Source organism: Thamnophis elegans, chromosome 9 (assembly GCF_009769535.1).
Source record: "Thamnophis elegans isolate rThaEle1 chromosome 9, rThaEle1.pri, whole genome shotgun sequence".
Lineage (NCBI taxonomy): Eukaryota > Metazoa > Chordata > Lepidosauria > Squamata > Colubridae > Thamnophis > Thamnophis elegans.
In genome coordinates, this window is record NC_045549.1 from 14,496,790 (window position 1) to 14,523,267 (window position 26,478).

Genomic DNA, 26,478 nt, shown 5'->3' on the forward strand with positions numbered 1-26,478 from the left:
TTAACAACTGTAGTGATTCACTTGACAATGGTGGCAAGAAAGGTTGTAAAATGGGCCAAAATTGACTTAACAAACATCTCGCTTAGCAACCGAAACTTTGGACTCAGTCGCAGTCATAAATTGAGGACTACAGGTGTTTTAATTTCTGGTCTAATCCTGTCTCCGGGAAGGATGGCTGAGAAAACCTTGTTAAGAAAATTATAACAATGAAAACATTTTTTAAAAAGCCAGCTATCAATCAATTAATCTAAAATCAATGTAGGCTGTTCTTAAGAGTTCCATTTATTATATTTTATGTGACTAATCCTGTTTTAATGTTTGCAGCATAGAGTGCATGATACATCTTTTCAGGATCCTGTGGCTTAAATGTCACCCGATCTGGTAGATTTCCATTAGGGTTACCTTATAAACAGGTATATGACTATGAACCCCAATCTTAACCCCTAAAGCCAGCCCATGAAGATATTACAGTAATGGCCAAAATTGTGGAAACCTTTTGGGAAAAGTGTATTTTTGAGGTTGGATGGCTAATAACCCTACTTTTTTTTGGAGTAGTATCATAAAATTATATATCACTGGAAAGCTAATTTAATCAAGAATGTAATGCAACAAGGTTTGTTCAATCATCTGTATTCTATGAAACGTTATAGCCAAATAACAAGAAAAAGGAAGCACAGATTAGGTTGATATCAGGTAGCTTTCCTTCATCTGATTGTAGCCAATGAGCATGAATGTTTAGAGAGCCAATCAGGTGTCATCTTGTTTTGGCAATAAGCCAATCAAGTTACCCAGGTAGGTATTAACTGACATGTTGATAACTTTTGTATATCTCATTTTTTCCATGGTGATAATTTTTTTATATCCTGTGTTTTCTACGTGTTTCACTTTTCTTCTCTATACCTGCTATTCTAATAGTAAATCCTTCATAAAAGTTATTGCATTACATTCTTGATTAAATTATCTTTACATTGATATATAATTTTATGGTACTAATCCCCCCCCCCCAAAAAAAGTGGTGTTATTAGCTATCAAACCTCAAAAATACTGTACTTTCCCCAAAAGGTTTCCACAATTTTGGCCACTACTATATAGTAAATGCTATTGAAGGCTCGTAAGAGATTGGAGAGACTCAACAAATTTGTCTCTTTTCTTAAAAGATCTATCACGAGGACCAAATGGCAGCTTCCTGGAAATAAATGGGCCAAAAGATTTAGTCTAATAGCTTCTGAACTTGAATTCATCACTGCATACTTAAATAGACAAAATTGGCATAGCAATATTCTAACCATTCACTGACTTCTGCACAGTAAGTTACCTGATCATCATGAATGATAGATGTCTTACCGCAGAGCAATCTGACATTTAAAGACATCGCTACTTAGGGAACAAGTTATATTAAAATGTTTATTACATATTATATGATATATTATAATTACATAATAAAAGTATTTAGGCTACGAATTTATGTTTGCAATTGAGACCAGAGTGCAATGAAAGTGAAGTAGGTATAACAGCCATAACTTTATATTTACCGTATTTTTCGGAATATAAGACGCACCGGAGTATAAGATGCACCAAGGTTTTGAAGAGGCAAATTAAAAAAAAAGTAAGTATGTAGATATAGGGATAGAGAGGGAGGGAAATACAGTAGGTAGAGGGAGAGGGAGAGAAATAGAAAGAGATAGAGAGAAATACAGTAGATAGGTAGGGAGAGAGAGAGAGTAGTTAAGTAGATAGATAGATAAAGGGATAGAGAGAGAGAAATATAGAGAGATAGAGAAATACAGTAGGTAGGTAGGGAGAGAAAGAGAGTATAGGTAGGTAGAGGGAGGGAGGGAGGGAGAAAGAGAGAGAGAGAGAGAGAGAGAGAGAGAGAGAGAGAAATATAGTAGATAGGTAGGTGTTTCTGCTGGCACAGCATTCGATCAATGTAATTCTCTTCAATCAGTTAAAGGGCTTTCCAAAAGGAAAAAAAAAGTTTTTGTACTCTGCAAACCTCCAGAAAACAGCCTGTTTTCCATGAAAATGGGCCTGTTCTTTTTTTAAAAAGGCATGAATAGCCTTGAGGGGCATTGCAGAGTGCTCCTGGGTGGGAGGGGCAAAAACGAACAAAAACGGCCCATTTTTCACGAAAACGGGCCCATTTTTTATCAAAAAACTTGCATGCATAGCCTTATGGAGGCTTATAGAGTACTGCTGAGGGTTGGGGGAGTTCTGACCCCCCTCATCCTACACCAAAGCACGCCGAGACAAAATACTTCAAGAACTTTATTAACAGACAGACAGGCCCTTGGCAGCAATCCAGCACAGACAAGACGTGGCAGCAATCCAGCAGAGACTAACCTTGGCAGCAATCCAGCCTGCCAAGCTAGCCCCAAAAGTTCTCCCACTTTAGTGCAAATGTTGACTCCTGCAAAAGGGCATGTGCACAATCATTCCTTTTATAGTCTTGAGAGGAACCTAATTACCACCAGCTGAGTGCAATTATCTCCTGTAACTGCGCAACTGTTCCTTCCGCCTATCAGCTCTTCGGTGCCGGGTGTCCAGGAACAATTCTCTTGGCTCCTCCCCACTGCACCAATACATGGCATCATGATCACACTCCCTTGTCTCCTCCCCACTGGTCCAAGGTTCAAGCGCCTCCTGGTGGCCAACGAGCCTCTCTGCGCCCTACTCGGAGTCGGAACCCTGTCCAGGGTCCTCCAGAGCCGACTCATAGGGCCCCTCGCTGTCGGAGTCTGGTGGCAGCTCCAACGGCTCCAGCTGGGCCACAACAGGGGGGGGGGGAAACGGCCCATTTTTTGCTCATTTCTGCCCTCCCCAGCTCCCAGGAGTTCTCTGGAAGCCTCCTACAGGCTCTGCACGGCCATTTTGGTGAAGGGGGCGAGGCTTTGGGAGGCAAAAATGCTGTATTCAGTGTATAACACACACCCAGATTTTCAGCCTCATTTTTGAGGAAAAAAGGTGAGTCTTATACTCAGAAAAATACAGTAAGTCAAAGAGATGAAAGGTTTTGTAGCAATGACTACAAGACGTCAGAGGTCTATTAAGTGCAGATAGTCCTTGACTTACAAGGTAAAGGTTTATGAACAAAGTACAATATATACATTTGTGCTAATCGTTCCCGACTTTAGTGGGCGGTGCTCATCTCTGTTTCAAAGCCGAAGAACCAATTTTGTCCGAAGATGTCTCTGTGGTCATGTGACCGGCACGACTAAATGCCGAAGACAGACGGAACACTGTTACCTTCCCACCAAAGGTGGTTTTTATTTTTCTACTTGCATTTTTTACATGCTTTTGAACTGCTAGGTTGGCAGAAGTTGGGACAAGTAACGGGAGCTCACTCCGTTACGCGGTGCTAGGGATTCGAACCGCTGAACTGCCGACCTTCTGATCGACAAGCTAAGTGCCTAAGCCACTGAGCCACCACGTCCCTTGTAGTCCTTGACTTACAACAGTTCATTTAGTGATGGCTCAAAGTTACCGAAGCACTGAAAAAAGTGACTTATGACCATTGTCCACACTTATGACCTTTGTAGCATCCTCGTGATCATGTGATCAAAATTCAGATGCTTGGTAAGTGACTCCTGACAGTTGCAGTGGCCTGGGATAACATGATCCCCCTTTTGCGACCTTCTGACAAGCAAAGCCAGATTCACTTAACAACCGTGTTACTAACTTATCAACGGCAGCGGTTCACTTACCTGCTATGGAAAGAAAGGCTGTCAAATGGGGCAAAACTCACTTAACAGAAATTCTGGGCTCAATTGGGGTTGTAAGTTGAGGACTACCTCTGTAGTATAACAATGCAAACTTCTAGTGTATACAGAGAAAGGGAAAAAGTTACTTTGAATGGGTCTGGAAATGATTCCTGCAGGGTCAGCAGAAAATATGGTGTTTTAGATATTTTAGAGGACAATTTTTAAAATGGCCAGTGGCTTTGCTGGCTAGAACTCCTGGCAGCTCTGCTGCTCTCACATCCAGAGAAGAGAGAAAGCTAGTTTGCAAAACCACCAATTAATAAGTGATTGAGGCAAAACACTAATTCTTGAGTGAATGACCTTATACTTGAACAAATTATATACAGTGTGTGTGTGTGTGTGTGTGTGTGTTTACCGTATATACTCAAGTATAAGCCGAGTTTTTCAGCCCACTTTTTGGGCTGAAAAAAGCCGCCTCGGCTTATACTCGAGTCAGTGAAAATTTGCCCGAAATGGAGGAGAAAAAGGGGTGGGGCCATGCCGCTGGGTGACGCTCGTGAATGGCCCAGCGCCCCTGTGAGTTTCCCCTCCCTCTGTGTCAGCGCCGCCGCCCACCCGAAGCCTCCTGATTCCCACCGCCGGAGTTACTCACTCATGTGAAGCTGCCCGCCCTTCCCTTTTTCTTTAAACGAGCTTCAGTTTCTGAGGGGGGAAAAAAGCTTTATGTGCCAGGATTATTGAGTTCCTCGTCAATTGAGATCCGCCCACGATCAAGGGCAACTGAGGCACCTGCAAAGGCGTCACATCACCACCACCCATGTTCACGAGGCGCCAGGCATCGCAGGGCACAGAGGAACCCAGCAGACAGATGGGAGACCGGGGGGGGGGGGGGAGGAAGAGATCCCGTCTAGGGTAAAAAGAGGGAAAAGTGGAGAGCCTACCCTGGACGGGATCTCTTCTTTCCCAGTGCTTTCCCCGGGCTCGGCCATCTCTGTTTCCTCCCCGCCAAGCCTACCTGCCGGCGGACCCTTGCTACGAACCTCCCTTATGTACCGCAAGGAGAACCGATACACGTGGCTGCCTCTTTTCCCTTCCGCAGCCACTTCCAGCCTGCCTTCTCACATACTGGCCAAGCGCTTCCCGCCCGTCCTTCGCTTTGGGGATGCTTCGCTTGCTCTCTTCGGCGCGCTTTGCATTTAGCCCTCACTTCTCATCTCTGCCTCCCCGGCTCAGCTGCGCCCTCGCTTCCCCCACCCGCCAACGATCATCCCAGAGGCTCCAAGCAGAGACTGAAGGAAGACCGCATTTCAGTTAGCGCACCTCGGAGTCACCGAAAACTCGATGCCGGCTTCCCCGTGTTTTGTTTGTAGTGAAGAATAAACTGACAGTTGGTCAGAGGGAAGGTGGTGGTGGGGGTGGAGGCTGAGTGTCCAAGGAAGCCAACCCAGATGGGCATCGCAGGGCGCAGAGGAACCCAGCAGACAGACGGGAGACCGGGGGGTGGGGGAGGAAGAGATCCCGTCCAAGGTAGGCTCTCCGCTTTTCCCTCTTTTTACCCTGGATGGGATCTCTTCCTTCCCCCCTCCCCCGGTCTTCCGTCTGTCTGCTGGGTTCCTCTGCGCCCCCCAACTGGCAACGGTCAATTTCAGACCCTCTAACTGGTAAATAGACCTGAGGCCATAAGTGGAATTCCTCCAGCAGGGAGGATTTGAACTTTGGGGTCCAGCGGAGGAGAAAGTAGGCAGAAAGTGAGCAGAATTCCAGAGGGCTGATCCAGACACGGCTGCGGCGCGGAGGGTGGTTCTTGCGCTCCAAGCTAGCCTGCCCGCTTCCTCTTGCCCATCCGCCGCCGAGAACTCAGAGGCGGGCAGCTGCTGAGAAGTCTTGGGCTTGGAGGCGGAGCGCGCTTCCCTCCGGTCTTTTCTTTCTTGGCTCTCGGGCTTCGGCAGTCTCCGGCGCTAGAAGCTGGGTGGAGCCCTAGCGTGCAGAACTTCAGGGGGAAATGCGCGGTGGCGGCCAGCTGAAGAGCGAGGCGCGCTTCAGGGCGCTGCAGGCCTGGGGAGCGGGAGGAGCACTGGTGGTTTGTTTTTGGGGTGGGGGGTGCGACGGGGAAGGGGGTGACTGTGCGGAGAGGCTCAGAGGCGGATACGCCTGGCAGTCGGTGGGGACGTTGCCGAGAGGGGTTGCGCTGGGAAAGGGTGGCGTGCGGCAGACCGTGCAAGCTCTCTCCCTCCGTTTTGGTGGAAGGACAGCGGTGGCGGGGAGGCGTTTTGTTCCGAGAACAGGCTGCTCGGCGAGAGGAAAGGGGGCTCCCTGAGAAGCGAGAGCAGCGAAGAGGTGGTGCAGTCACAGAATTCCCCGACACTCGCTTTTTTTTAACCCAGCCTACCTCGTAGGGTTGTTGTTACGGGGCTAGACTAGGAAAGGCAGCCTTTCTCCCATTTTCGAGAAAAAGTAAGGATGTCCATCTGGTAGAACAACCACCTGTGCAATTTGGTGGCGATCCGCGAACGTTCAAGCCATGTAATGCGTGGGAAGGCATAGAATAAAGTTAGCATACTTGAAGTGAAATAGGCTTTGGTTATGTTTAGGTTGCATTAGCTAAAATGTGCCAATACCATCCTTGTTGGTAAGAATTGTTGTCATGTTAGAAGAATGACTAAGCCTGACAGCCTAATCTACTCTGTATTAAATAAATAAAATGGGTTCGTGATGCATGGGAAGAGATTCTGGAGGACATGGTGCAACGCGCCTTCAAGAAATGTGGCATTAGTAATGCTATGGATGGCAGTGAAGACAGCGCTTTGTATGAGTTTTGAAGGATTTTAACTCTTGTGTTTTAGCTTGGTTGCTGAATGAGCTAAGGTTTTTGTACTTTTAAAGTTATTGTTGATACCATATTGTTTTTATTGACCCTCTTTTCCACTTACAGAGCTAGTTTACTGTTTTTCTTTGAAATAAATATTCAAAAACATTATTGGTATCTATTTTTATTTTTGAAATTTACCGGTAGCTGCTGCATTTCCCACCCTAGGCTTATACTCGAGTCAATAACTTTTCCAGTTTTTTGTGGTAAAATTAGGTGCCTCGGCTTATATTCGGATCGACCTATACTCGAGTATATACGGTATGTATGATTGGCGTTGTGTTCTATTGGAATTTATCACCACTATTTGTACAATTATAAAACAGATCACAATAGTGCATACACATCTGTTCTGACCCCACTTGTTCCACACCAAAGCACACTCCGAGTCAAAGATAAATTATGGCATTTAATTAACAGACAGACAGGTCCTTGGCAGCAAACGGGCACAGACAAGCTTGGGCAGCAATCTAGCACAAATAAGGCTTGGCAGCAATCCAGCCTGCCAAGCTCACAGTAATGTCCGACATTCAATCCTGCGTTGACTTCTGCAAAGAGGGGCGTGTGCACAAGGAGTCTTTTTATAGTCTGGAGAGGAGCCTAATGACCACCAGCTGAGTGCAATTACCTCCTGTAACTGTGCAATTGTTCCTGATGCCTAGTAGCTCTTCGATGGCGTGCATCCAGGAACAACTCACTACTGGCATCCGGCTCATTCTCCCTTGTCTCCTCCCCACTGGTCCAAAGCTCAGGCGCTTCCTGGTGGCCAACCAGCCTCTCTGCGCCCTGCTCGGAGTCAGAACCCTGTCCAGGGTCCTCCACATCCTCCAGAGCTGACTCATAGGGCCCTTCGCTGTCGGAGTCTGGTGGCAGCTCCAACGGCTCCTGCTGGGCCACAACAAACATCTACCATTTGCAGTGCCAGCAGCAACTACGAGATGCTACCCACACTTTAGGAGAAGAAACAGATCAACAGAGTTGGAAGGGACCTTGCAGGTCATCTAGTCCAACTCCCCCGCCCAAGCAGGAGACCCTATATCATTTCTGACAAATGGCAGTCCAATCTCTTCTTGAAAGCCTCCAGTGATGAAGCTCCCACAACCTCCAAAGGCAACTTCTGTTCCATTGGTTGATTGTTCTCAGTCAGAAAATGTCTCCTTATTTCTAGGTTGAATCTCTCCTTGGTCAGTTCCATCCATTATTCCTTGTCTGGCCTCCCGGTGCTTTGGAAAATAGCTTGACCCCTTCCTCTCTATGGCAGCCCCTCAAATATTGGAGTACTGCTATCATGACTCCCCTGGTCCTTCTCTTCACTAAACTAGCCATGCCCAGTTCCTGCAACCATTCATCGTATGTTTTAGTCTCCAGTCCCCTAATCATCTACCATTATAAGACTTAGTGTTTCAAGGTTATTCACTGCAGTGGAATAAATGCTAAGTAAGGAACATGTCACATCAAATCTGATATTAGCTGTGTTGGCTGGGAAGATAGGCACAGGAGCCATAACAAAACTGAAAGAGACAGTTGGGAAAGGTCACATTAAGAGGGAAAAGGAGTCATCATGTAGACTACCCAACTTATGGAGCTTAGTTTTTGTAGGATATGGTGGTGTCCTCACATCATAAAAATAGAATGGCGAAGACAAACAGTCATCCTGGGTAATTTGCTTATACATAGGATCTAACTTGTTTCTAAACTAAAGATTTTCTGAGGGGTTCATGATGTTCTCTAAGCTTACTTGTTTTCTTACCCTAACTAGGTAACATCGTCAGTGCTAGTCTAGTACTGATGATGTTACTAGTTAGGGTAATGAAACGTCTGCAAGAAAACAAGCAAGCTCAGAGAGCACCAAGGACCCCTCATTTCAACCCTGAGCTGCAAATATTCTCCTTTCTTTCCAGATCTACAGATACCAAAAAAGCTGAGAAAGCAGTTTCTTCTTTCATCAGTTCTATTCCTAGCAAATCTTAACAACAATAGCAATAGGAAAATTTGTCTTGACTACCATGGAGACAGAAATAACATGTTTCTTGAAACAAAGAACATTACTTTATAAGGAGGAAGCCAAGATATTTTGTGCTTTATATAAATTTTATTCCTAAAACAAAGGCAGTGAAGCATTTTTTTCCAAAAATATATTTCATATAAGTAAAAGAAGCAAAAGCAATACTGGGAAACACAAAATTTGGTTCTGTTCTAATGTTTAATTTAATGGATTTGATTTCTGAATATTACTACTCTTCTGTTTTTAGGATCAAAAGAGATTTGAACTAGCCAATTTCCAATTCATAAACTGTTGGTTGTGATAAGTACCATATTTTTCAGAGTATAAAACACACCCTTTTCCCTCAAAAAAGAGGCTGAAAATCTGGGTGCATCTTATACACTGAATACAGCATTTTTGGCCTCCCAAAACCCCGCCCCTTCACCAAAATGGTGTGCATAGCCTTTAGGAGGCTAATAGAGTACTCCTGGGACTGGGGAGGGCAAAAATGAGCGAAAACAGGCTGATTTTTGCCGCCCCAGCCCCCAGGAGCACTCTATAAGCTTCCTAAAGGCTATGCATGCGCTTATTTTGACAAAAAACAGGCTGTTTTGGGGAGGTCTGCAGAGTGCAAGAACTTTTTTTTAATTTGCCTCTTCAAAATCTTGGTGTGTCTTATACTCTGGTGCGTCTTATACTCTGAAAAATATGGTAACCCATGGCTGCAGAAATCCAGGTAGTCCTCAATCTACAATAGCTAATCAAGTGATAGTCCAAAGTTACAACAGCACTGAAAAAGTAACTTATGACCATTTTTCACAGTTACAGCCTTTGCAGCATCCCCATGGTCACGTGATCAAAATTCAGACCTTGGCGACTGCCACACATTTACGACTATTGCAGTATCCTGGGATCATGTGATCCCCTTTTGCAATCTTCGACCAAGCAAAATCAATATGGAAGCCATATTCACTTAACCGTTTTAATAACTTAACAGCTGCAGGGATCTACTTAACAACTGTGGCAAGAAAGGTCGTCAAATGGGGCAAAAATTACTGAACAAGCGTCTTGCTTAGCAGGAGAAATTTTGGGCTCAAATTTTGGGTAAGTCAAAGGTTACCTATTTAGTTCTTCTGGCATACACTTCACACAGGAAGTATTGGTACCTCATGGCTGATATGGCACGACTTAGGCTTAGACTTGTGTGAAATGGAGAAGGGCATCTTGCTTTGATCACATTTCTCCAGGTAATCCTTCAAGGTAGCTCAATGAACGGGTGCTCCAAGTGCTGCATGGAACCGACACGCAGCTCCCAAACTAGCCACTTCAGTGAACACAGAAAGGACATTTCTCCCGCAGCCAGATAACTGACTTCAGCACTTTCCATCAGCTGCCTCAGCACTTTTGATCAGACAGCGTGTCTTCTATGACACGGCACTACCTCAAAACATCTCCGACACCTGGAGTCTGGACTACGCTGCAAAGTGCCGGCTTTTCATTCTACTTTGCTATAATACAAATCTTTTCAGGTTCATTCCAGATCTTGGGTTTTCAATGACATTCTAATTTAGTCCAGCTTGCCCTTTTTGCTGGCATCTTCATTTACCTGTTTTTGGCACAGATCAGGATTTTTTAAAAAATAAAATAAAATTATGGGCTTCAAGTGTAAAAAGCTCTACATGTTTTCCTCAGTGGCAGACGGTAAGATTGATCTGCTTATGTCCTGCCGCTAAAGCAGGTCACAATTGTTAAGGTTATGTTTTATTTCTCTCCCCACCCCAATCGCACATTACAAGTACTGAAAGAGAGCCAAGGTAAGGGCATGTTTCAGTATCATCTTGTTTCACTAAGAATGCATCTAACAAACGGAAGCGTTCCTTTAATTTACTCATCTTACAAATGCTGAGAAGAATGATTATCTATTTCACGAAATCTAATTTGCCACAGACATGGTCTCGGTGCGTTACCAACTGTTCTAATTTTTTTCCTGAAGATCGTTAACTTGGACCACCCCCCAAAAAAACCATTAAAAAAATCACACGCATCTGCTGGCATGATTTTCTAATAGTTCTGTTAGCCCTGCAGGGTTGCACGTAAGCAAAAAGAGCGTTTCGCTATTAATAATAAACAAAACGAGTGTGTCTAATTGAAGGGAGCCATGGCTGGCTGCTGAGCATTTAAGATTTCTTACAGCACTTGGCATTCTGCTGCAGTGCTCTTAAGCTGCAGCTTCGCGTACCCACAAACACAACAACTCTCCCATGAAGACGAATCTGGAAACTAAGCTTGCCTCTGATGATGCAGAAAGGAGAGACACTGACCTGGTGAAGAACGCACCACTGCTTAGGAAGGAGATTTCATCCGCTAACTCCATCTCCTTGGGACGCAAACTATTGGTTAAATGGATGCTAACCCCAGGAATTCCATCTGACAGTCTCGGCTGCAGCATTAAAGGCGTCAGAGATGGTCTTCCTGGTCTGGACTGGAAAAAAGCAAATCAAAGAAAAGGCACCACCGTTAAGGGGACAGAGGAATTTTCCGAGCTCATTTTGAGCACAGGTAGAGTGGATTTTTATTTTTTTTAAACCCCAGCAAAGAATGACTCAGCAACTCCCCCACCCCACTCCTCACACATACCTTCTGTTATAAGGTAAACATAAAAGCATACTGCCACAGTAAGGAACATTGAACAAAAGTCTTGCAATGCACTGAAATATTGGGAAAAAAAAGAAAAAGAAAAAAACCCCACAACCTGGAAATGTGATTAAATAAATAGCTTGAAAGAGTGTGCTACACATTTTTGTGTATATTCTCTTTTCCATTATCTTCTACCTTGTGTTAAACTCCCCAAATAAAGGATGAGATTATGATTTATCTCAGAGAAAGAGTGCTAGACTGCTATTACTGGAATAACAACACACAATTAGATGTGTTATTATGTACACTATGTAAGTGGAGTTAATAACTGCCTAATAATGGTGACTCAGCTACATTTATGGCATTCTTCCTGGTAATACTGTAAATCTGGTTGACATCTCAATATCGTACAGAAATATAGGAATTAGAAATATAGAAATATACCATATAGAAATAGAGGAAATAGAAGAGTTATTGAGTCTGTCATCTGCACCTCTATAACTGACTGGTTTGGTTCTGCAACCCAACAAGACAGGCACAGACTTCAGAGGATAATTAGAACCGCAGAAAAAAACAATTACTACCAACCTGTGTTCCACTGAGGACCTGTACACTGCACGAGTCAAAAAGAGGGCAGTGAAAATATTTACAGACCCCTCACATCCTGGACATAAATTGTTTCAACTCCTACCCTCAAAACGATGCTATAGAGCACTGCACACCAGAACAACTAGACACAAGGACAGTTTTTTCCCGAACGCCATCACTCTGCTAAACAAATAATTCCCTCAATATTGTCAAACTATTTACTAAGTCTGCATTACTATTAGTATTAATCTTCTCTCTCTCTTTTTTTTAAAATTTGTTTTATTTTATCAATTTCATATATACATTCACAATTATATGATCTCATAACTGTTATTAATAATATGTATTTATAACAATTTTTCCCTACTGTTGACAATATACTTGAAGATTGCTTTTTTAACATCCCATAGATCCATCTTATCTTACAACGGTCCTACTTCTTCTTCCCTCCCTCCCTCTTTCCTTCCCTCGTTTCTTCTCTCCTACTCCCCTTCCTTCCCTCCCTCCTTCCCCTTCCCTCCTTCCCTCCCTTCTTCCTTCCCTCCTTTCTTTTCTCCTTCTCTCCTTCCTTTCCCCCTTCCTTTCCTCCTTCCTTCCCCCCTTCCTTCTCTCCTACATTCCCTCCTTCCCTCCTTTCTTCTCTCCTTCCTTCCCTCCTTTCTTCTCTCCTTCCTTCCCTCCCTCCTTCCTACCCCCCTTTCTTCTCTTTCTTCTAAGATAGGAAGGAGAGGAGAAAGGGAAAGGCAGAGGAAGAATGGGAGGGAATGTAAGAGTAGGAAAGAGGGGAGGAATGGGAAGAAGAGGGGAAGGGTAAAGGGGAGGAAGGGGAAGGAGAGAAGGGAAAGGAGGGGAGGAAGGAAGGAAGGAGAGAAGAAAGTATTAATCTTCTCATTGTTCCTATCACCCATTTCCTCCCACTTAAGACTGTATGACTGTAACTTTGTTGCTTGTATCCTTATGATTTATATTGTTTCCTAGTATGATTTGATTGCTTATTTGTACCCCATGACTATCATTAAATGTTATACCTTATGATTCGTGATGAATGTATCTTGTCTTTTATGTGCACTGAGAGCATATCCACCAAAGACAAATTCCTTGTGTGTCCAATCACACTTGGCCAATAAAGCATTATATATAACTGAATTTTAAATGTATTTAAATTGTGTTAATGTTTTATATGTTTTTTAATTGTATGACTGTAAGCTGCTTTAGCGAAATGGGTGGCATAGAAGATTAATAATAAACAAAAGTTTTATTTGTGCTTGCTTACTTTACAACCCCTATTATTATGCAAGAAGAAATACTAGAACACCTTTTCCTCCAATTCTTCTTCTTCTTCATCATCATCACCATCATAACTGCCCTTTCCTTCAATTCATAAATATACAGAAACTGAATAGCCTGGCTGAAAATATTTGTTTCCTAGTTGGAGCACAAAAACACAACCAAACATTTATGTTGTAGGATCGGTACGGGATATTATGTAAGGAAGCGATTTCTCAGCTGCTTATTAAAGCAGCTCAACTTTGTTTCATGTCAGCTTGAAATGATGTCTCTGTTTAAGGAGTTGCTTCTTGGTCCCATTGCACCCCAGACTGTACAGATATGATTTATATGACTGTTTGCTTAATTACCATTCAATCCTAATAGACCCCCCAAAAAGGTACTAAGTTCCAAAATCCCCACTGCGCCCCCTCCCCCCATGTACTGCATTTCAGTCCCCCAAATGCCAAGTCCCTCACTGAAAACACACCACACTTTTGTGTTATTCAACCTTGGAAACTTTAAGTTGTGTGGGCTTCAACTCCCAGAATTCTCCAGACAGCATGAGCTGGTTGGGGAATTCTGGGAGCTGAAGTCCACATGTCTTAAAGTTGCCAAGGTTGAATAATGCTGCTTTAGACACAGCTTTGCCTCCAGTTACATGTATAAAGTAATTTATTCACTGGCAGACCCAGTCAGCAAATGGAGAGATTTGCTCCGACCTCAGTTTCTTATTAATGCAGCAAGATCTGCTCAAGTTAGGTCAGCTTCCAAAAATTTATTTCACTATCCCAAGCTGGTCTTCTTGAAATGATTCTTCCAGGTAGACATTTTAAATATCATCTAGAAAAGGAACATAGGGACGTGGTGGCTCAGTGGCTAAGAAGCTAAGCTTGTTGATCAGAAAGGTTAGCAGTCCAAATCCCTAGTGCCACGTAACAGCGTGAGCTCCCGTTACTTATCCCAGCTTCTGCCAACCTAGTAGTTTGAAAGCATGTAAAAATGCATGTAGGAAAATAGGAACTATCTTTGGTGGGACGGTAACAGTGTTCCATGTGCCTTCGGGGTTTAGTCATGCCAACCACCCATTTTTTCCATTTGTTTGGGGCCGGCTGACATGTTAAAGGAGCCATGACTTATGATTAAAGCTGCATTATAAAAGCATTTCCAAGCTTTTAGGCACTGCTCCAGCCACAGTGTTAATTTGTAGTCTATTTTGGAAAGAAGAGGGAACCTAGAGTATTGAATTTATGTAATCTCGGGCCTATTAACACGCCTCCTGCGGAAAATTTTTTGGCAACTGCACTGCTAAGACACATGAGCCCTGAAGCTGACATAGAGAGACCTACTGTAGCAATTGGACAGCTTAAGAAATTCTTGCTGCCTTGTTTGCTTTCTCAAGGGAAATGGATCAAGGTGACAGTGGGAAACAACCCACCCCCCCAATAAAAACCCAAAAACACAGCCTGCAGAAGTTCACCCACAGAGTATGTAAATAAGTCCAACTTCTGTTAGCATCTGAGGCCTGCCTAAATAAATGAATACATCATTCCCCCCCCCCCCAAAACCTCTTCACAACAGTAAACCTATAGGTAGTCCTTGATTTGTTGTTGTTAGTTGTGAAGTCGTGTCCAATCCATCACGACCCCATGGACAACGTTCCTCCAGGCCTTCCTGACCTCTACCAACCACTGGAGTCCATTTAAGCTCATGCCTACTGCTTCGGTGACTCCATCCAGCCACCTCGTTCTCTGTCATCCCCTTCTTCTTTTGCCCTCCATTGTTCCCAGCATTAGGCTCTTCTCCAGTGAGTCCTTCCTTCTCATTAGGTAGCCAAAGTATTTGAGTTTCCTCTTCAGGATCTGGCCTTCTAAAGAGCAGCCATGGTTGATCTCCTCTAGGACTGACCGGTTTGATCGCCTTGCAGTCCAAGGGACTTGCAGGAGTCTTCTCCAGCACCAGAGTTCAAAGACCTCCATTCTTTGGCACTCAGCCTTTCTTATGGTCCAACTTTCACAGCCATACATTGCAACTGGGAAAACCTTGACTATACACACTTTTGTTGGCAAGGTGATGTCTCTGCTTTTTAGTATGCTATCTCGATTTGCCCTAACTTTCCTCCCCAGGAGCAAGCGTCTTTTAATTTCTTGGCTGCAGTTCCCATCTGCAGTGATCTTGGAGCCCAGGAAAATAAAATCTGTCACTTCCTCCATTTCTTCCCCATCTATTTGTCCTTAATTTACAAGAAGTCAATGGGAAAGCTGCTGTCGGCCCTTTCACCACTGGGGGCTGCCTGAAAGAGCTGCCCAGCGAAGGCAGCTGAATTTGTTTGGCAGGCTGCAGAAACAGAGCTGAAAACCTGAAGACTTCAGGTCCATTCTTGCACCTTCCCAAAGGAGTTGGCCAAGTGCATGGAAGGCACTTGAATTTCTTCAACAGGCAGCTCTTTCACTAGAGACAAGCGGAAGCCAAAATCCAAGCAGAGAGTGGAGAGACGGTATGGTAAAGAGGATGTGGTGCCTCAGATGGCTGAAGGAGGCCCGGTGATGACCACTCACGAGTGTCCCTCCAGTCAATGGCTGAAAATCCTGCTTGTATTTCAATATTTTCAACTCTTGAATGAATGATACTTCCTGTTGTGGTCTGCTGGCGGCCAGCAGAGCTGCAACAGAGTTGGACAGTGAGGAGGTTGGGGAGGGGCATGGGCCAGTCCTGGAGTCTGGGGAAGGCTTGGACGAGGGCTCTGCATCGGAAGCAGAGACGGGGCCAGGACTATCTGGGAGTTATGTGCTGCCTCCGGAACCCCTAGAGGCAGAAATCAGTGAGGAAGCGTTGGGGGACCCTGTTCCCAGTGCACACATGTGCAGAGCTGCCAGAAGGCAAGAACAGTTAAGACAGAAGGGGCAACTCAGGAGTAAGACTTGGAGGCCCTCCCATAGGACATAAAGAAGGAGCAAAGGCACATAAGCCTTTGCAGGAAGCAACTTTGTTCACGCTGGTTGGTTTACCTTCTGAAGCTCCGGTTTGACTCTGCTCCATGTGGCCTTGCCAAGCTAATTGCCATTTAAGTCTTAGGCAGTGTTTCAAGGAAGATAAAAGGTGGGTGCTTATCAGCCTTATCCCGAAAGACTTTGGCAGCCTACTGTCGGACTCTTTACAAACTATTTGGGACTCATTAGGGGCTGTGAATGAACATAATTCACAGCCTTTGAAATAAAAAGAGGATTTTGGGGGCTAAGCGTCTGCTTTTTATTATATCAGGAAGCCTAGGTCAGAACATATCCTAGGGGTTTTCTCACCCTCCTGCACTCCTTACCTGGAACTCTGTCTACTTAATGACCCCCAAGATTGCTAAATGACTACAACTGAGAGTACCAGGATCAGGCCCATCACTGAGGTAGCATATCAAAATGGTTTTCTGAACCCTCCTCTCCCTTTCCTGATTTTAATTTCTTGTTTTGTGTGACAGGATAAATCCACACACCCCATTTTGTCAGGTGTCAATAAGCCAAACATATTTCCATAGCAAGCATGGCTGATACAGGAACAGTCTAACCTTGTCCATACCAGGCCAGATTATTTTTCTATAGCAATAAAACCAAAACATTTGTCACTAGGGTCATTTTTATTATTGCTCCTGCTGCTGCTATGATAACAACTACAATTACTACTACTGGTATTACAACAATTACTACTATCACCATAGCATATAGATCTTGAGTATTATGTGCATTGTGACTCAGTGACAGAAATAATTACACAGAGCTTCTTATAGTAGTGATTTCTTGGGTTACATGCTTACACTTTCACACAACTTTTTAAATACACTGATCAGTTTCCCCAAAGCATCGGCTTTTGTCGTCAGTATGGAAAAAGTCCTTGAGAAGTTTAGTCTGCTCACAAAGCTAATGTCAATGCCATAATGAAAGATTATGCTGCTCAACTCCATGTGTATACACCCAAATGGGCCAGAGTGCTTAACTGGGAAACTGTCTCCATTTATGGCAGTCTTATACTTAATATCCATGATACTGAATTACTGCTTAATGAAAGAATTTAGGTGTCTCACTTACATTGTTGGCATTGTTATACACAGCACGCTAAATCAAGCAAAAATATGCAGGTTTTTCAAGAGCCACTGACAGTTTGTATAAATACTGTAGACTTCTGCTTCCCGTCATCCTTAAGTGTAGAGAAATCAAGGGTATTGGAGAAAACAGCCCTCTCTCTTCATTACTCCTAGTGGGCTCTGCATTGTTGTTGTTGTTAGTTGCAAAGTCGTGTCTGACCCGTCGTGACCCCATGGACAACGTTCCTCCAGGCCTTCCTGTCCTCTACCATCCTCTGGAGTCCATTTAAGCTCACACCTACTGTTTCGGTGACTCCATCCAGCCACCTCCTTCTCTGTCGTCCCTTTCTTCTTTTGCCCTCAATCTTTCCCAGCATGAGGCTCTTCTCCAGGGAGTCCTTCCTTCTCATTGGGTGGCCAAAGCATTTGAGTTTCCTCTTCAGGATCTGGCCTTCTAAAGAGCAGTCAGGGTTGATCTGCTCTAGGACTGACCGGTTTGATCGCCTTGCAGTCCAAGGGACTCGCAGGAGTCTTCTCCAGGGCCATAGTTCAAAGGCCTCAATTCTTTGGCCCTCAGCCTTTCTTATGGTCGAACTTTTGCAGAGCTCTGCATGTCTGTTTGCAAATGTTGGGATGGTGGGTGTTGGAATCAGAAAGCAGCTTACTTTATTCTTTAATAATCTATCCAACCATCCTATTTTTGCTCTGGTATTGAACACTTTTTTTAGCTTGAGTGTTTATAAATTGTCATCCATAATTCCTCATGATGCACTGTGTGCACAGAGGGAGAGAGGTCCTGGTTTTAAATGGAATAACACTCTTTCATGTGGACTTCTTGACAGGTACGAAGAGTCACAACCATACATTATGTTCCAGTTAAGCTGATTTATTGATTCTGCCTACACATAAGTATCTTGCCATGTAATGGTCAGCATTAAATTGACGCTAGATAAAAGTTAATGAAATTCAAGAAGATTTGAACTTAGACCAGGGCTGTCAAACTCGATTTCATTGAGGTCCGCATCAGGGTTATAGTTGACCTCGGGGCAGGGGATGTGGTGGGCATGGCCAGCTTGATGTCACTTGTGTTGGGGGGGGGGGGGGGAAACACGCCTATGGAGGCCTAAGTGCTCTACCAGCAAAAATGAGCTTCTGAGCTTTATTTTTGGCTGTGACAAAGCTCAGGGTGGGGGTGCTGTGCATGGCCTCAAGATCTGTTTTCACTGGCAGAGGCACTGCAGGCCAGTCCTTCGCTGTTTTCAGGGCAGCCCCATGGGCCAGAACTAAGCACCCCTGCGGGCCGATCCAGCCCTTGGCCCTTGAGTTTGACACCCCTGACTTAAACTATTTGTACAAATGTAACAATGCCAGGCTGATACCTCTCTTGACTCCACCACCAGACTCTACCTGTCCTTCTCCTACACTCTACAAACCTTCTAAAACCAGCGCAGAGTGGATGCAAGTTTAATTTCCTAGAAAGAAGCTGATTCTTGCAGTACTAAAACCTGTAACTCTCATGGGAGGTTATCTGCTGTAGATTTGGATTGATAGAAAAGTGTACTTATTCACATATCGCATAGTTAATGTACTACAGAATTTACAATAGAGTCAGGTGTTCTAACCTTGGTTTTTCAAAGAGAGGAATGAGATCTGTATCACAAATATACAGTCGTGTGGAGTGCTCTTCCTCAGGATTAAACCCAGCCAAGGTCATTGAAAGTTCTCAATTCTCCCCCTCCCCTACCATCCTATTTTTATGACATCATTTTTCAAAAAAAAGTCAGTATGATAAGGCGTCTCTTTTTGTGGTAGACTCAACAAATGCACCTTAAAAGAGGTTTATTCCTTTGCATTTATATTCTTTATCTAACTTCTCAAGCTTACTGGTATCGATGTAAGGTGGTGTGGTTTGGCTGTGCCATAATAACTGAAGATAGCGAAGACTACACACCCCATCCCCAATTATATGTGTCTTTGCGTGCGTGCATGTGAGTGTGTAAAAACCTCTTGTAAAGATATTTTCCCTTTAAATTCTTTCTTATTCCACCACATAATTTAGGGCCAAGGTTATGAACTTTTCTATTTTTTTACCCAGTAGCAATCTGCCCATTTCTTGTCACTGCACTCTAAACTAAAACCAGAATGGTACAAAGAATTGCAATAAGCATAATCAAGGGCAGACACTAAGTCTCTGGTGGAGACAAAATAGTCATTATGTTAAGCCTTGCACGAAGACACTTCAGTGAGGTTTCGGCAGCATTCCTCAGCTATTGAAGTGGTGTTTCACAGAACAGCGAAAGCTCGTCTCTGCTGTACTCGCAACCAAGACACAGATTAATAGGTTGGCATTACAAGGAGTCACATTCCGGATGAACTCCTAAAGGATAAGATTGATTTGAAAGTGGAACCGAATTCCCAAGGTTCCCTTCATTGGGTACATTAAAATGGAGGCTAGATGGCTATCTATTTTGGACCCTTTCAGAAGAATTGCTGTTTGAGCGGAGGCTGCTGTGTTCAGCAGCCTAAAAGAACTATGATCCTAATTTAATCTGACAAGGCACTTTCTCCACCAGCACATTTGTTTCCTCTTTCAAAAAGAGCACGCTAGAAGCAGTTCCCAGACTCTGGTTTTTCAAGGCAAATAAAGACAAACCACATACCATCAGAGGTTCAATGCATCTTTTCATTTAATACCCGTTAAATATTTATAACCGCCGAGGCAGCAAGCTGATAGCTCTAAGTGGTAAAAGGAAACTTTCTTCCTCCACATTCCCAACCGGTTATAACATGGGTGTCAAACTTGCAGCCTCACGTTGCCGTCATGTGACATTTCACAATTTCTCCCCATTCGCCGAGCTGGGGTGGGCGTGGCCTGTGCATGACGCATCCGGCCCACGGGCAGCCAGTTTAACACCCTTGGGTTATAACTACTATTTGAATGTCCCGAGGGTGCTTTTTCAACAGTCAACTGGACTTCGTTTTTCCTTGAAGATGTTTTGCTCCCCATCCAAGAAACTTGCTCAGAACGGAAGAAGCTTCTTGGATGAGAAGTGAAACGTCTTCAAGGAAAAACGAAGTCCAGTTGACTGTTGAAAAAGCACATTGGGGACAACCATGACCTGGATGACTGAGAATCTTCAGACATTTATTTATTAGGACTTGAATGGTTTCACAGTAGGTTTAGGTTTAGGTTTCGTTTTATTTATATGCCGCGCTATTCCCAGAGGGACTCAGGGCGGCTCACAAACCCAAGGGGGGAGGGAAACACAAAAACTACAAATACAAGCATTTAAAAGTAACCAACAGACACACAAATCGAGAGGGGAAGGGAACTCATCAACCCCAGGCCTGCCGACACAGCCAGGTTTTAACGGCTTTTCGGAAGGCCTGGAGAGAGGTGAGGGTCCGAATCTCTGCAGGGAGCTCGTTCCAGAGGGCCGGAGCTGCCACAGAGAAGGCCCTCCCCCGGGTAGTAGCCAGATGGCATTGGCTGATAGACGGAACCTGGAGGAGGCCAACCCTGTGTGATCTAATGGGTCTTTGGGAGGTAATTGGCAGCAGGCGGTCTCTCAAGTACCCATATGAGTAGCATATGAGCTAAGGACAAATAACATAGGACAGAAGAAACACGTGCAGGAAATTTACTCATGAGACCATGGAAAGTCAATTATCAGGAGAGCAGAGGTCCAATAAGCCAACAACTGGCCTGATAAGAAATGATTTCCCAGCTCTGGAACTTCAAGTGAAGCTTTCAATTCTTGCACTATTTTGGGAATAGGAATTAAAGACTTTATCCAAGCAAAAGAGGCAATGCTCACCCATCGGGCCATAACAAAGGATTTTCTGTCTCCCCCCCCTCCTTAATAAGCAATCTCACAGAAATGAATGCAAATGGGATTTACACAAACCACTACCAGAACTCTTGCAAAAAAAAAGAGAGAAGGGAGCTTATATAATCTGCAGTTCAAAAAACAGATCAATAAATCTTTTTGCTTTTGAGAGCCAAGATAAAATGTTTTGACAGCAAACTGCTAAATCATTTGGACACCAGTTGTGATGTAATGGTATCCAAGGACGCTGGAATATCTCATTGTATGTATGCTTATTAATAAATGTTTGCAAATGTTTAGGATTCATCTAAAGGCATAGCATTACCCGGATAGTTTTCGAAAGTAATTTTTATGTATTTTGATGCATTGTTGATAACAGTCGGCCAGTAAACACTCAGTTGCATCCGGGCGCCCAGACACTGCCACAAATTAAGAGATTACAGGGTTGTATAAAAAGGAGGTATTGACAATAGTTGATTCATGTTTGCACAGGATTTTAGTAACAGTCTTGGGCAGTCACACACTGCTGCAGAGACTGGTGGCATGTTTTACTTCTTCAAATCCGTTGCTCTCACCCCAACTCCCCTTACTTCCTGCTGATTTTCAGAAAGGCACAATTAGTCAGGTTTTTTGTTACTGGCAAAAAGCCATCTCTCTTCTAAGCAAGTCTTTCCTTTCACAGTATACAGTTTTTCAAAAAACCCTCCTGGGAGAGGAAAAGAGACTTCATGCTGCTAAAATGCCATGTTTGTAATGGGAAAATAGGAAAGTACAAAGTAATTCTTAGGATGTTTAAGAAGTTTGGAGAGCTGTGGTTTTCAAGATGCATTGTGTCCATTCACTGGGGCTCTGCCAGGACTTTGATGAGCCACAAAGCTTCACCCCTGATGAACCTCAGCAAGTCAAGGTTTGCGGAGCGGACCTGTTCTGACCGAGGCTTCCCAAGTGCATGAAGCAAACTCCTGGTCCCGACAAAAACTCGTTTTAGTAATTTCCTGTGAATTCTGCTCATTCACATCCAGCAAAGTCTTTCAAAGGAGGATTTACAGTCACAGACCTTATCTGGCTTTGAGAGCTGCCAGGCCGATATCTGCAAAACTTGGCAAGGAGTCTCGGAGAGTCACGAACCAATTAAGCGAACTAATTCTCTCCTGCAAACTCCACTCCCCTTTCCCTCTTTTATTTCCTCTGGGAGGGGCCATTCATCGTCCACTTGTGGCCTTACTCCCAAGTCGACCCTTGTTCTTTAGCTGTTCCTTTTGTCTGGCAACTCTGCGCATGCGCACACTGGGAACAGGCTCCAGCTATTCATCGGCCTCCCTGAAGTTTGACTCCGAAGGCAGCTGATAACTGTCAGACGGCCCTGGCCCCATCTCTGCCTCCCGACACAGAGCCCTCACCAGAGCCTTCCCCAGACTCCAGGACTGGCCCATGTTCCTCCCCAACCTCCTCACTGTCTGAATCTGCTGCCAGCTTCACTGGCGGGCCACAACAGACTCTCTAGAACAGCCATGTACAGCGTGAGACCCCAATCACATATTGCTCTTTGGAGTCTTGAATATAGCTTGAGTGCTCCACCAAAAGTTACCTTGATATTTTAGTGAGACAAATGGGGAAAATTATTGCACAGGTGGCATGCAGTAATTCAATTAATTTTTATTTAGTTGGCTTCGTGAAGTCATATCTCTGATGCCAAATGGGCCCACTATGAACACAATAATGGCTGCTCATTTCTTTTTTTCAATGTTTCCAATCACTTTGAGCAAAAGGCAATAATAAGCAAGGTTGGGAAGAGTAGAGGGCGGGTAGCATTTTGATCAATTAGTGCTTTATAGCCAACTGTGGTGAATATTCGAACTCCCAGCAGATATTTCACCAGAAAATCCAGATTTTTCTCAAATATTCCAAAAATGTCCACCAGGCCCAAAAGCTGCGGAAATCCTGCTAAGAGTCGTTTCGTTAGGGAACAGAACTGATAGGATGGGGATAAGCTATCACGTCTATAAAATTGGTCATGAGACTTAATAACGCTAAACCGGTAAAAATTGCTTGTGTTTCTAAAACAAAGGACTGTCTTTAGAAACACAGCTAGCCGATCTTGGAACTGCTAATGTGTGAAAGTTTAACTATCAGATAAGATTAGGAAGGAGTTGTCCGTGTTCTTTTATAAGCCTTGTTCCTTTACTAAAAAACCTCATGATGGTGAACTTCCACAACATTGTTTAATATCTAACTTCATTTTGTTTCATCTCACAACAAAGATTGATTGAGGAAACAAACACATCACTTTCTGTATTCATGTTCTTTCCCAGAAAACACAAAAAAACCCAGAACTACTGTCAATATTATGCTATTGTGTAAGAGGCTGAAGAGATTAAAAAAGGGAGAAATTCTTCCCTTTTAAAGATTCTATAAAGTACAGAATCTTTATATTGGTGTACATTATGTCATTGCATAACGCAAGACCTGGTTCATCTTGATTGATTTTGATCTTAGATGTTAGACTAGTTCTTAGATGTTAGACTTTTCAACAGGATTCAAATACTTCAGATTATGCTTTCATCAGGTACAAAACAACACTGTTTCTTAAAAACCAGGATCCTTTTTAACATTATGGATTGCTCTCTGTTCAGAGATTGTTCAGAAGAACTAGAAAAGTAGTAAAGTACTAATACATAAGTACCATATTTTTCAGAGTATGAAACGCACCTTCCCTGCCCCCCAAAAGAGCGTGGAAAAGTTGGTGTGTCTTATATGGTTCCACCACAAATGCGTGCACAACAAAAGCGCGCCTGACTAAACCGCGGTGTCTAAAGCGCGGTGACAAAACCGCGCGACGAATGAGCGACGAATTAGCCCTAAAGCGCGCTGACAAAAGCGCGCCGACAGAAGCGCGCCGACAGAAGCGCGCTGTAACGTAACCCTAAACCTAACCCTAAACCTAACCCTAACCGTAAATCTTACCTTAAATTAAATCGCGCTTCTGTCAGCGCGCTGTTGTTGGCGCGCTGTTGTTGGCGCGCTGTTGTTGGCACGCTTTTGACATCGCGGTTTTAGCGCCGTGCTGTTGTCAGCGCGCTTATGACGTTCGCGCTTTTGACGGGTCACGGTCTTATACACCGAATACAACCATTTTTGGCTTCTTGAAGCCCCGCCCCCAAATCCCATTTTTGCGAAAAATGGGCTATTTCCCCCTTTTTCCCTCCCGACCCCCAGGAACACTCTGCAGGTTTCAACAGGGCTGGGGGAAGGGAAAAATGCCCTCGTTTTTGCGAAAAACAGCCCATTTTCCGGCCGTTTCCCGCAAAAACAGGATCATTTTTGCCTTCCCCCAGCCTTGCTGAAGTCTGTAGAGAGCTCCTGGGGGCCAGGGAGGACAAAAACTTTTTTTTTCTTACTTACCTCTTTGAAATCTTGGTGCGTCTTATAGTCCTAAAAATACAGTATATGTTCAAAGAATGAGGCAGGTAAAAACCAGATTGGAAAATATGATGAAGAAAAGGGAATGTAAAATGACAAATATAAAGTCAGAACCGGGTTTGCTGGAATGCTATCCCAAAAATACACCAGACGGAAGAGAAAAATAGGCACCCACAACAACAGAAGAGGAAAGGAAGAAAGAAAGAGGAAAGGAGAATAGAGGGAAGGAGAGGGAAAGAAGAAAGGAGAGGAAGATTGGGAGGAAGAGTAGGAAAGAGGGTATGAAAGGGAAGAGATAGAGAGGAGCAGGGGAGAGGAAGGGGAAGAAGGAAAGGGAAAGGAGAGGAGGAAAGAATAATGTAGAGAAGGGAGGGAGGGAGAAAAGGAAAAGAAAGAAAAGTAGGGTGACAGCAAAATAAAATAGGTGCATGGGATGGTAAGCAAAGCAATCCCGATCATATAATTTATTTATTTTTATATGGAAAAATGAATGTTTAAAAGTGTTAAAATGTGATAAGAACAATAACTATGAGAATGTATACTTGTAAATGCGTGTAGGTGACTAAAAAAATAAAGAAAAGCTTTTTTTTTTTAAAAAGAGATTGTTCAGAAGTTAATTATAGATACTCGGCACGTCATAGTGTAAATATTCCAAATAAATTGCTCTACTTTGGCAGTTTAGAAGGTGAGTCAGAAAAGTCACTAGAAGCCTCCGATTTTTCCATTTGTGGCCATTCCAAAGGATTGGAAGGAGTTGTTGTTTTTTCTGGAGCACATCGCCTGTGGTTGGCTAAATTAACTGTTTCGGATGCCTGGAAACATTGGCTGTCCTAGTGCTGAGGTGGCTGACTCATGCTATCATATTAACCCCTTGATTACCGTAGAGGATTGTGCATCTTGGCTGCAATTTCATTTACCGTATTTTTCTAACTATAAGACGCACCGGTGTATAAGATGCACCAAGATTTCAAAGAGGTAAGTCAGGAAAAAAAAAGTGTTTGCCCTTCCTGGTCCCCAGGAGCACTCTGCAGGCTTCAGCAGGGCTCGGGAAAGGCAAAAATGCCACCGTTTTTCACCAAAATGGGGGCATTTTCTCCTTCCCCCAGTCCTGCTGAAGCCTGCAGAGTGCTTCTGGGGAGTGGAGTAAGGCAAAAACAACCTGTTTTTTGCCTGTTTTTCACCAAAACGGGGGCATTTTCCCCTTCTCCCAACCCTGATGAAGCCTGGAGAATGCTTCTGAGGGGTGGAGTAAGGCAAAAACGGCCTGTTTTACGAATATTTTTCACCAAAACGGGGGCATTTTTCTCTTCCCCCAGGCTGTTGAAGCCCACAGAGTGCTTCTGGGGGGTGGGGGAAGGCGAAAACTCCCCCGTTTTACAAAAAATGGGATAAGGGAGCCAAAAATAGCTGTATTTGGTGTATAAGACGCACCAACACTTCCACTCTCTTTTAGGGGGGAAAAGATGTGTCTTATACTCCGCAAAATACGGTAATCATTGCAATTTAAGAAGCCACATGTTTGCAGTCAGAAAGTAAGCCTCTTGGAAGGGTTTAGTGATATAGTTGGAGGGAGGTGGGAGGAGGGAAGCCTGCTCCAGGAGGTTCTCTCCTTACTCTGGGGAAATGATTTGGGCAGGGGCATTGGAGAGTTGAGGATATGGCCTGTTTTTCTGGCTGGATCCTGCATTATTATAGTTTTTGGAGGTGAAATGAGTCCTGGAGTGATTTGGCTCTCAGTTATTTTCACCTTGATCTGTCTGTACTAATATGTATCTGGGAGTGTATTTCTGCCTAAAAGATCACCTCTGAGTTAATGCCTGCAGGATTCATGCTATTTTTCTAATTCTCTTTCTCCCGTTGACCACAGTTCTACATCAGGCCCTTCATCTTAATTGTGCAAGGCCTCCTACATTCCCAAGACCCCCCCCCCCCCCATTTTCCTTCCTTCAGCCCTGCTGAAGCCTGCAGAGTCTCCTGGGGGCTGGGGAAGACAAAAACTTTTTTTTTCTTACTTACCTCTTCAAAATTGTGATACGTCTTATACATCGGTGCATCTTATAGTCCCAAAAATATGATAACTTGGGTCAGATTTGAGGCCTGTACAATTCGTGGCCCTG

General features: G+C 43.9%; 1 protein-coding gene across 1 annotated transcript in view; it reads right to left on the reverse strand.

The window, feature by feature from the left end:
• The window catches only part of FAM13A (family with sequence similarity 13 member A), a 171,234-nt gene that overhangs the window by 98,006 nt on the left and 46,750 nt on the right, over window positions 1–26,478 (reverse strand). Inside the window, exon 7 of the mRNA XM_032223956.1 lies at window positions 10,873–11,033. Within this exon, the coding sequence (XP_032079847.1) occupies window positions 10,873–11,033 (161 nt within the window). The remainder of the gene's footprint in view (window positions 1–10,872; window positions 11,034–26,478) is intronic.